Below are 11,675 nucleotides of genomic sequence, written 5' to 3' on the forward strand. Positions count from 1 at the left end.
TTGGAAAAGATAGAGGATTTGTAGATTTGTGCTCCTCTGTTCACCAGGGAAATGCAGTAGCCCTGTCTTCATATATAACTCTGTTTGGTTACTTAGGTGAAGGGTTCTTGCAATACAGTGGGCCATTGGTAACTTCTGGAGTTTGGTTCCAGGACCAGACCATGGATATCAAAATCTGTGGATGCTCAAGTCCCATTAAATACAATTGCATGATAAAATGGTCTTCCTGATATAAAATGGCAAAGTCAAAGTGTGCTTTTTGGAATTTATATATTGTTTGAATATTTTCAAGCATTTGATGCTTGAATCCATGGTTAAAGAATCCATGGATAGAGAGGGCCACCTGTATTTGCATGACAGTGTTCTTAATATTAAGTCTGTGGGAAGTCCCCAGCACCAGTGTCCAAAGGTAAAGCTGTGTTGGGGAGTCCGTAAATTCTTGAACAGTCATTAGTTTCCTCTAGTTGTAAAGCTACAAATTGCTGCTAGTTGGATTTATTACGTAAAAGATAACCAGTGTGTATAAATCAAAGATGAGGAATAGTAGGACGAAAGACTCTGGGAAATTCTAGTCTCTGTTTCATCTGAGAGAGATTTCTTCAGCTAACTCCTTGTTATGAGCATTTTAGTAATACATGATGCCTACACCACTGAGGCTACAGCATGAAATTGCATGAAATTTAAGGACTCTCCAACACAACTTCACCTTTGAACATTGCTGCTGGGCACTTCCCATGGACTTGTTGCAAGCTGGACTTTTTACTGTTCGCTCTTTGGTTTAATAAATATATTGGTTATGTATGTTTTCTAATATATGTTCTCTAACATAGAGCCTTGTTAATTGCTCATGTAAAATCATATCTTTTATAGCTGTCTATACTTTTTTCTTGTTTTGATAGTGTCTAAGTTAGCAGGAGTTACGGTTTTTTTTCTGATTTATGAAAGTGTGGAGGCACAGGTCTCAGCAGTGGCCAGTAGTGTGTTTCCACAGTTAAAGCTACTGCCCCAGCTAAGGCTGCTCCTTGGATGAGGTGTCAGAATATGCCATCGTGATTCATGCCTTGATTACATCTCATTTGTATGACAGTGGCCCCTCCACATTTGCTGCGGTTCGGGGCACAGGAGCCCTGTGAAAGTAGAAAAACCACAGATAAGAAATCACTTTTTTAAAACCTGAGACTGCATCTTTCTAGGAATTTTGAGGTCCTCCAGCTCAACTCTGGTCCACATCAGGTGAATATTGACTAGAATCATGCTGGAGAACCTACAAATGCCTTGATAAGTGTTTTCTTTGGAATCTGAGTCCTCCAGCATGACTCTATAATCAGCTTCCAGCAGAGTTTTGCTGGAGAATCTAGAGCTACCAAGGGAGAAGATATTAATCAAATCCTGCAAAAGTCAAAGCTGCAAATGTGAAGGGTTGGCTGTACTATAACACACTATGTGGGGCTGCCTTTGGAAACTGCTCAGAAACAGAAATGGGTTCAAAAGGCTGTGACTAAATTGCTGACTGGCGTTGTTTACAGGGAACATACAGTCCGTATTGACGAACTTGTCATCTGTGGATTTGAGAATCCGTGGATGGCAAGCCTGTGGGGATGGCAGTGATGGAGGAGTCAGGGAAGACGAGGAGGAGGAAGGAGGACAAGTGGCAGAAGCGGTGACAGAGGGGGTAAGAGGAGGAAGAAGAAAAGGTAGCCCCCTGCCGCCTGCCACTGTAAAAGTGGCAAGGCTGGCTGGGGGGGGGGGGGCAAAGTGCCATTGTCCTCAATGGTGATGTGGCTGCATGGCTGTGCCACCATTGAGTACTATGGGACTTGAGCATTCATGGATTTTGGTATCTTCAGGGGGGATCTACAGTGGATCTCCTGCAGATACTGAGGGCCCACTGTACATACAACTCCCCTGTTGAAACAGCTTTACTGGCTACAGACTTGTTCCCAGGCACAGTTCAGAGCGCTAGATAAAGCCTTATGTCCATGCTACCTGAAAGACTGTTCAGTACTTCCCAATATGAGTCTGTTGGTGTTTTAAGATCCTTGGGGGAGCGCTTTCTCTTGGGCTCACTACCATTGCAGGAGCACCTGGTGAGGACACAGGAGAGAGACTTCACAGTGGCTGCTCTTGGACTGTGGTATTCCCTACCATGGGAAACTAGGTTGGCGGCCTCTGACTTTCTCCTTCCAGGCAAAGAACTTTCTTTTTACTCAGTCCTTTGAGTGCTGACTGTTGCAGAAGGTCTTTCAACTGTGGTGTGTTATGTTTGTATTGGTATTTTCATCACTATTATTACCTTCAACTGGTTTACAGAACTATTTCAAATGTGATCTATCTATCTATCTATCTGCACTACTGATAGTTGAATGGTGTTTTGTTTAAGTCTCGTTTATGAGCTGCTTTGGGTTTCATGTTTGGAGAAAGGTGGGATATAAATTAAATAAATAAACAGTAGTATGAGTGATACTGATGAAAGCTTGCACTAACTGCACCCTAAATAGACTTAAGCTGCATGTCAAGTCCTTCTTAGCTCATTGAAACTTAGAGTAAATAAGTTTAGAATTGGCTTTGTAACACTGGACTTTAAATGCAATGTCTTGTTTACAAACATTAGCATAAAATAGGTGAATGCACAATAATGGCATTGGGCTATTTCCCTCATGTCCTGCTTATGGGCTTCTTGGAAGTATCTCCTTACCCACTGTGGGAAAGATAGTGTTAACATAGAACTGTTGGTGTGATTCATCAAGGGTCTTTTTGACTTTGCATTGATTTACTACAGCTTTATCAAAAGAGTAACATTTCATAATCTTTGATAAGTGTACTGAAGGAAGTGTGCAGTCTGGACATATATATATTGCACATTTAGCTTATTTTTAGCTACTGAGTTGAACGCTGAAGTATGAACAGGACGAGACTGTAAGCTGCTTTTAGTCATCGGGAGGAGCAAATAGAGATCGAAATTACTGAAAGTTTGGCAGTAGACTCCTCAGTTTTATGCTTACTGAGATTTTACAATGTAAAGTACACTACTTTCAAATCATTAAAAAACTGAAAATTAAATCTGATATTCTTTGGAAAGTAAACTCAAATTTTCATTTAAATTTATATTAAACTCACATTCTAATTTATACAAACATCATGCTTTTGCTGTACTTGTATGGAACTACAGAATAAATAGGAGTCTGATTATGCCTTGCTCATATCAAATTAAATCAAGCTTGAATCTTTCTCTTTCTTGCCTAAAGCAGGGCTAGAAAATTCATAGGACCCTACAAATGGGATTTTAGTACTTAGAATGTGACAGCTTTTTAATTCCCCCAAGTCATTTTGAAAGTGTATTACAAAGGCATATTGTAGAAGTCAACTTTCTACAATTTACTGCTATAGTTTGCGTATAATTCAAGATAACTCAATTGACTTTTGAGTGGCAAGTCTTAGTTTCTGGCCATTTTGGTGAACGGTGCAGAAAATATAACAGATGATAAATTTGCTCCAGAATAGATTGTGTATCTTTTTTTAATGCCCTTAGATGTGCCACAGCCCTCGCTGATCACTTTTGTGTGTTCTGTAATGGCTTTGTGCCAGTTTTCCTGATAGAGACAGTGCACCGAGCTTCCTACAAGGGCTGTTCTGGTGCCTGCTCCATTGGTGTGACCCTCCTGAGAGTAAGTAGGTTCAAGCCTTTGGCTGGATTGCCCCAGTGGACAGTATCTCCTTTGTTCACATGAGTACAGCAAGTTTTTGTTGGAGCAACCGCCAGCATTGATGACACAGACATATCTTGAACTTTTATAGTTTTTAGTTTCTAATATTTTTTAAATATTTGATTTCAGTGGCAGATAGTAGATATAATAGTAGATACAATACTGCTACTGTATGACTAATTAATTTGAAGGCATTGGATCCTACTTTTTCACTCTGCTGAATTTCCAAAACCTTTCTTTTAAAAATTAATTGTATAATAAATGTCTACAATTTACTGTAATTCTTAATATAATATAAAGTGCATATATATATATATATATATATATATATATATGGCTTTTCCATCTTTATTATGTCCTACCTGTTGCAACATTTCGGAGCCTTTTGCATAGGTGTGCAGAAGCATGCAATTTCTCTGGTGTTTTAAACTGTAGCCTCACAGTGCTCATTCATTTTAATATTCCCTGTGGTGGGGTTGCAGTCTGTGGAGGAGGCTGTGTGAAACTCAAGAAGAGGCTTTTGCCATTAGAAAAAAATAGACCTACTGTCATCCAGCCATGCAACAGAGGAAGATAAATAGTTCCTGAAGTGGCGTCTGTATCCCAGCTTTTATTCAGTTATTGCTGCCAGTTTGATGGGTTGTCCTGTCATTTACTTAACTAGGATTCTAAAATGTGTTATTTTCGTAGACATTTTTGCTGCCTGTCCCACAGAGACTGTCTTTTGTTGTTTCTAACTGCCCTGAGTCAACCTCAGCTCATGGCGATCATGTAGATGAGACATCTCCAAGACCCCGCAGTCCTCCAATGCTCTGCTTACCGTATATACTTGACTATATTCGCCCTCATATATAAGTTGAGGGCAAGTTTTGGGGCCAAAATACTGGATTTTGATATGACGCGTGGATAAGTCGAGGGTAAAATGTAGGCGCATGTATTGAAGGATGTAAAGGACGAAGCAAAGGAAAACAATGCTAAAGAACTTACAAAATTCCAGCAGGCATAACATACTAAAGGCTGGATGGCTGTGGAGTAGAAGGGGGTCAGTGCTTCTAGGGCAGATTAAACCAGGGGTAGGCAACCTTTTTGACCTGGGGGCCGGGTTGCTGTCCCTCAGACAACTTGGGGGGCCAAAGCAAAAATAATAATAATAATAATAATAATAATAAATAATTAAAAAAATTAAATAAATAAATAAACAGGGACAAATGTAGGACAAAATTTTAATATGGAGGATACTTTTTTAAATAAAAAATGGAGGACACATAAAAAAACCTGCTGATTTTTTTAAAAAATGTTAATATAAATGCATGTTTCTGAGGCTTCTATAGACGATTGCTCCCACTTGCCCGCCGCTTGCCCCTACTTCCTCCACCTTGCCCCCCCTTGCCCGCTGCTTGCCCCGTGCGCAAAGCCCCAGTACGCTTGCGCTGGAGGCCAAAGACCTTGTCGGCAATCTGTGGCAGGGCCGGGCTGGGGCCAGCATGCGGCCCACCCCTGGATTAAACTCTTGTCTTTCACTATATATATGAATCAAGCGATAGAAGAACATTAACTCTCTTGCCATATTGTTTTATGTCTTTAATAAGATATTTGAAATAATGAAGTTATTTTATAAGATTAAGCAAAATAAACACAAATGTTTCTCAGATACATAAAAGTTAAATGCCTCACCAATGCTGTGAAGTAGGAGGTCAGTCTTCAAGTAATACTCAGACTAGTGAGAAAATCAACAACAGGAAATGAGCCAAGGTGTACAGGCCCATGGCTCAAACGGAAGTGGCAAGGAGGAGTAAAATGTGCTTATGATGGAGCAAGCAACTGTGACTACCCTTCTATAACAGGTGTTTGGTAATCTCAAGATCTTGACTACTGACTGAAATCTAATAATAACTCTATCTCAAAGAGTTACAAAGTTACAAAGAGTTGCAGAAAGAAGGAATGAAATGTCAAATGATCAGTGAGCAAAACTGAGGGAACGAATGATCAATGGGATATTAAAAGATATTTTTTTTCTTCCTGCGGCTCCAAAACCGATCTATTGGTGCTATATGGAATCTGAGTGGTACAGTCACTGTTTACAGGGCCTGCAGTCTGAAGTAGATAAAGCAATGATAACAGGAAGGGGATACTAACAGAAATCTGTTGAACCAAACACATGTAGGAAAGCCATTGTAAGTTGTGACTGGAAGGAAGGGAAAGGATTAAATTAGTAAACAAGGCAATAAAAAGAGAACAAGAATAGTGTATGAGCTAGAGAAAAAGAATGAGAGAATCTAGAAAAAATAGTTTTAGAGAAATGGAAGAGAAACATTTCCCTCAGATTTGAAATAGTTGGAAATTGCAATGCATGTAATACTTGGTTACTTAATACTTCATTATACAATATATCAATAGCAAGTACATTTCTATACCACTTGCTGATACACTAAGTGGTTTACAAAGTGTAAGCTAATTGCCCCCAACATGTTGGGTACTCATTTTAGCTACCTACAGAAGGATGCCAGGCTGAGTTGACCTGGAGCCCCTGACTGGTATTGAACTTGCAGTTTGTGAGTGAGTGGCTGCATTTAATCACTGCACCACTAGAGCTTGTTTAATTAACTTGGTTAATTAAGGCTTCATTATACAATATCTTTATTAAACCTAATTTAACTTATTAAACTTAATTTTACTACTTTCAAGAAGATGAAATATATTGTGAACAGCCTGATATATTTCTAATCACTGACTAAATTAGTATTAGTAACTACAAACGTACGTAGCTTGTGACCCAGAAAACTACAAAATTGATTCTGGTGCATTCAGAGACTATAGATTCTTCCCCTCCCATCCCAATATTAGCTTCAAATGCAACTGGGAAATCTGATTTTGAAACATGAGCTGTTTTCTAAAATAGTTTGTGACACAGTAAGTCAGCTGTCCAACGATAAATAAAAAATATTTTGGGCCTAGTACAAGCTGTTAGAATGTAAGCAGCTCATTGGATCTCTGTGTTAGGTACAGAACCAGCAACTTGTGGTCCATTGTATCTTATGTACAACTTGGGTTTTGAACATGGGGAAAATTGGGAGGGCTGCCACAAACACTAACAAAAGCAGGGTTTTACTTTGTAGACCTAGAAACAGATGTAGGTCTCAGAAGTATGAGGACACCAAGAAAGTTAAGAAAACCTTGGAAAATACTGCTATAATTTGAATGAGTATTGGCAGTACATTTTATATCCAGTAATTCCATAATGCTGTTTAATTCTTCACTGGTATACTTCCATACCTTGGCCTCAGTCCAACATCCCTTTAATGTTGCATAAATATCCCCATTTGGACATACACCAGAACAGCACTGGGAACCCCCATGTAACATAGCAACATTGCACAACACATGTCAATGACTGGATGCCATTGTGTAATGAACAATACATGATGAAAAACCACAGTGGGTAATGCACATTAAAATGCTGCCTTTGCAACTCTACTTTTGCTGCAATCAGCAAAGTAACTCTTGCATAATGGTGACCTTTTGGCCCCACACGTGTACAGTGACTTATGCATGCATATGACCCTAAGTGAATGTTGGTCCTGGTCTGTCATCCTAAACATACCAAAGCAGCTTGATCTTTTGCAGAAGCGACAATCATACATTAAAAGACAGAATACAATCTGCATAGATGTTTCTCTATTCTGGTCACCCAGTGGGTTTCCATGGCTGAGGCCGAATTCAAACCCTGATTTCCAGTCATAGTCCACTGCTTAAACCACGACACCATGGTGGTTCTCCTGCTAGACTTGACAGCATATTGTTAGCACACATTAAAGGAACAATATGCTTTCAAGTCTCCCAGATCACCAAATAGGGGAGTCTCTTATTTTCCTAATATCTAATTCATAGTCTCTTTCTTGTTTAGTAATACAATAAAACACAACAATAATTTTATCAGCACTGTATTTTGATGGAAATATTTGAAGAAGTATATATTTGTTGTAACAATGCTATTGAAATTGCTGCTTCAAGTATTTCACTAAGAAGCTTTTCAACTTATACTACTATTTAAGACTTGTAACTAAGGTGAAGGGGGAAGATGAGGAAATAAGGTAAATATTTCAATGGATTTTACTATTACCAGCTAACCTTGAACTGCAGCATTTTCCTGATGTGATGGGGACATAGGGCAGTTTCCTTCTGTTGGGTCCATTTCTCAACTATAAAATACCACACACCTCTTAATAATATAAGCTAAAGTTAAAGTAAAAGACAGTTACATAAAAGAAAACTAGATCATGTCAAAAATCTCAGGAAACAAGATTAAAAAAGATGTTAAGCAGCTAGGATTGTTTCAGGAATTCAACAACTGGGATGGCACTCCAAAAGGGCCTCTTACTTATGGACTGATGTTAACTTCCAAATTAGGAATACCCTGGGTTCAGATTGTCCTCCAAACAGGCCTTCCTCAATCTGGTGTTGGAATATAGTGCCCATCTGGCACATCCAAAGGCCATACTGGCTGGGGAAGCTGGGAATATTAATCCAATGCTATTGCAGGGAATCAGATAGAAAGAGGCTGCTCCAATCCATGAATTGGAGGATTTGAAAAGAATTTTCACCTCATTATTAACCTTAACTTAATTATTTGATCAAACCATGAATTGCCAGTGAGCTCTTTTCTCTGAGAGATGTGAAAGAGGGACAAGAATGGGCAACACATGGGCTGTGTATGGCCCCCTAGTCCATCTTTGTGCTTTTAAAAAAAGAACTGCTGTTCATAGAAGATTCTGGTAAGGATTATTCTTTTGTGCCTCCAGTGCACTTGTGAGGTAGTTAAGAAAGTTTTTTTTTTATATAGAACCAGAAGTAGACTTGTGGGATTTTCAGTTAGGGTGATGGTACCTTGCAGTCTATCCTGGCATGGGAACCAGCCTCTGGATTGCAAAAAGCGTGCTCACCTCTGCTTTTGCAGCTCAAGTTACATCAGCTATATGGAAACAAGTATTACAACCCCAAGAAGCCACATGATAGATTTAACCAGAGGAGACATTGAATTGATCTTCATAGTTGGGCAGGCTTGCAGGTGTTAAAGTAACACTTGACCAGGCATGTTAGCCATGGAGGCTTGAGCATACCAAATGTCCCTCTGGCCTCTCCACCTTGCATAAGAAATATTTTTCAGAAATGTCAGCTCATCCAAAATACAGCAACCAGTATGTGTTTGTTTCCTAATGCAAATATATAAATGAAGATACCTCGTACCTTGGCATCTTTCTTCTGATATGTGTGTGTGCGTGCGCACGTGCATGTGTGGTGACTATGAATTTCATAGTTTTCTTAGGCAGGTAATACTTCTTATTTATTTTTCTTCCTGATCAGACCAGTCATAACATGTCAAGATGATAGTGTTGTTCAGCTTCATCTAAATAATAGCATTGTGGAACTGAGTTTACTGAGGGGTTGTTCACACTAGGGAAATAAATCAGTTTGGAACTGGTTTATTTCTATGCTGTTCGCACTCACCCCAACTGCAATTGATGCAGTTGGTGGGGGGCAAGAGTCACAATGATTCACATCTTTTGTAGAGTGACCACGCTACCAAATTGAATCTGATTGCACTGTATCATTCCCAGAAATGGAGTTGCCTCCATTTTAAATTGATACAGTGGCAAAAATAAACGGCCACAGGTTTAAAATGACACAGAGAGATTTGATCATGGTAAACATAGTGGGAATACCGAACCGATTTTGAATCGATTCTACATTGGCATGGAGATGCAAATCTCTTCGTTCAAAAAAGTAAGTGTGAATGATCCATAAGTGGTAGCTGAATCTGTTTTACTTACATAATAGTACTATAAAGGGGAATGGTTATTGCAGTTCCTGCTGCAGGAGTCAATACAACTTCCTTCCCTTCCTCCCCAGTCCTCTTTGTTTGAAAATTTATAACATTAAAGGACTCACCAAATGGGGATTTAACTGTATGTAGTTTTTGTAAAATGTGCAGTAAGAAGAACAACTTCCATATGCCCTCATGTTTGGAGGAAGGAATAGTTTGTTTGTGTGCCACTGATGTGTTCTTTCTTTTTCAGGAAACCCAGCGCTTGCTGGCAGAACCTGTTCCTGGAATAAAGGCAGAGCCAGATGAAAGCAACGCACGTTATTTTCATGTGGTCATTGCAGGTCCACAGGATTCTCCCTTCGAGGGTGGGACATTTAAACTTGAACTATTCCTTCCAGAAGAATACCCAATGGCAGCTCCGAAAGTACGTTTCATGACCAAAATTTATCATCCTAACGTAGACAAATTGGGAAGAATATGTTTAGATATTTTGAAAGGTAAGTAGCTTGGAATCCAAATAAGAATGAAATATTTTTCACCAGATTTCTAAGAGTAGGATGATTTCAAGTGATCTCCTAAAGGGGGAAATTCTCTGTACTGTAAATATTTGCTTTAGTGCTTTCTAACTTGCTTTCTCAGATAAATGGTCTCCAGCATTGCAGATCCGTACAGTTCTGCTATCAATCCAGGCTTTGTTAAGTGCTCCCAACCCAGATGATCCACTAGCAAATGATGTAGCTGAGCAGTGGAAGACCAATGAAGCCCAAGCCATAGAAACAGGTAGTTATTCTAGGATAATTTATTCTAGGATAATTTTAATTGTTTTATATATAAATTATTACCCTGCTTCTTGTACTTAGTACATATTGTGCCAACAGATACAATTAAGACACAATGCCGCCATGCTTTTGATTGAGCCTGGGACAAAATTAGATATGATGGCAATTGGATGAGTGCAGTTACTATACATAACTAATGCATATTTTTGTTGTTTAACTAGCAGCCAAGAGGAAGCTTGAGCTGCCATTGGGGAGGGGAAGAGAAAGATAAATTTAACTCTTCCTGTTATTCTCATGGACAAAAATATCTCACTATTTGCGTTTCAAGGAAAATTCCCACTGAAGAGTTTCATTGACATGCAAATAATATCTTCATTCTGGACCATGGCAATGGGAGGCTTTTCTAGCTTCCCTTTGTAGGCTGCTTTCATAATAAACATTAGTTACATACACAAGTGTCAGGTCTGCTCTTGAATTTCAAAAATGTATACTGGTAGCTATTTTAGGGCAGGTACTGAACATAAAGCAGGATTAGGTTTGGAGGAAGGAGGCTTGAAAATTGGAGGAACATCAACAATTAAAGATATGCAGAGGACCCTATACTACTAAGAAAAGATATCAAAGGCTTGGAATGATTACCGAAGAAGGACAAGGAAGAAAGTGCAAATACAAATTTACAGCTGAAGATTAAAAAAACAAAAAACAGATTATTTACATAACTTTAAACTAGATGATGAAGACATTGAAATCATTCAATATTTTCCAATATTTTGTACCATAATTATACTTATTAAATAGAACAGAAACAGTAAATGAAAGGTTGAACCGGGAAGAAATTAGCATTTTGATCTATATGTTAACAGTGGCACGAATTGTGTATGTGTGTTATTGGAAGTGTAATAAGGGTCCCACCATGGAAGAATGGATCACAAAAGTACATGAACTGGCAACGATGGACATGCTCTCTGTGATCGAAAAAGGAGATTCATTTCAACAGCACAAGAAAAAATGGGAGAAAGTAGTGGAACTCTGGGTTTAAGAATAGATGGAAGGTAGATAATGTATATCAAGTCAACCTTTGTTCTGGTCACAAGTCAACGAGACTTCTTTTTTTGTTAGTTTGTTCTGTTTTTACAATTCTTATATTTGTAAATGTTAAATAAGTAAATAAACAAAATAAACTTTGGGGAAAAAACTTGAAGCAACAAAAAAAATATTTTCTATACCTTGGCTCATTTTCATACCTTGGCTCTGCCAATCAAAATGGAGCCTGTAGACAAGATATCAGAAGACTTGGACTTGGAAAGGCTGCTGGGACAAGAACTAGACAAGCTCCTGATGTTTCAAGATACCATTGAAAAACTAAAG

The 11,675-nt window shown here is 38.7% G+C and overlaps 1 protein-coding gene across 2 annotated transcripts in view; it reads left to right on the plus strand.

Annotated features, from left to right (window-relative positions):
- Positions 1-11,675, plus strand: part of UBE2N (ubiquitin conjugating enzyme E2 N) — a 36,988-nt gene that overhangs the window by 20,497 nt on the left and 4,816 nt on the right. For both annotated transcript variants that reach the window (XM_042470690.1, XM_042470691.1), the window contains exons 2-3: positions 9,779-10,025; positions 10,168-10,308. In XM_042470690.1, the coding sequence (XP_042326624.1) occupies positions 9,779-10,025; positions 10,168-10,308 (388 nt within the window). The remainder of the gene's footprint in view (positions 1-9,778; positions 10,026-10,167; positions 10,309-11,675) is intronic.

Source organism: Sceloporus undulatus, chromosome 5, assembly GCF_019175285.1.
Source record: "Sceloporus undulatus isolate JIND9_A2432 ecotype Alabama chromosome 5, SceUnd_v1.1, whole genome shotgun sequence".
NCBI classification, from domain to species: domain Eukaryota; kingdom Metazoa; phylum Chordata; class Lepidosauria; order Squamata; family Phrynosomatidae; genus Sceloporus; species Sceloporus undulatus.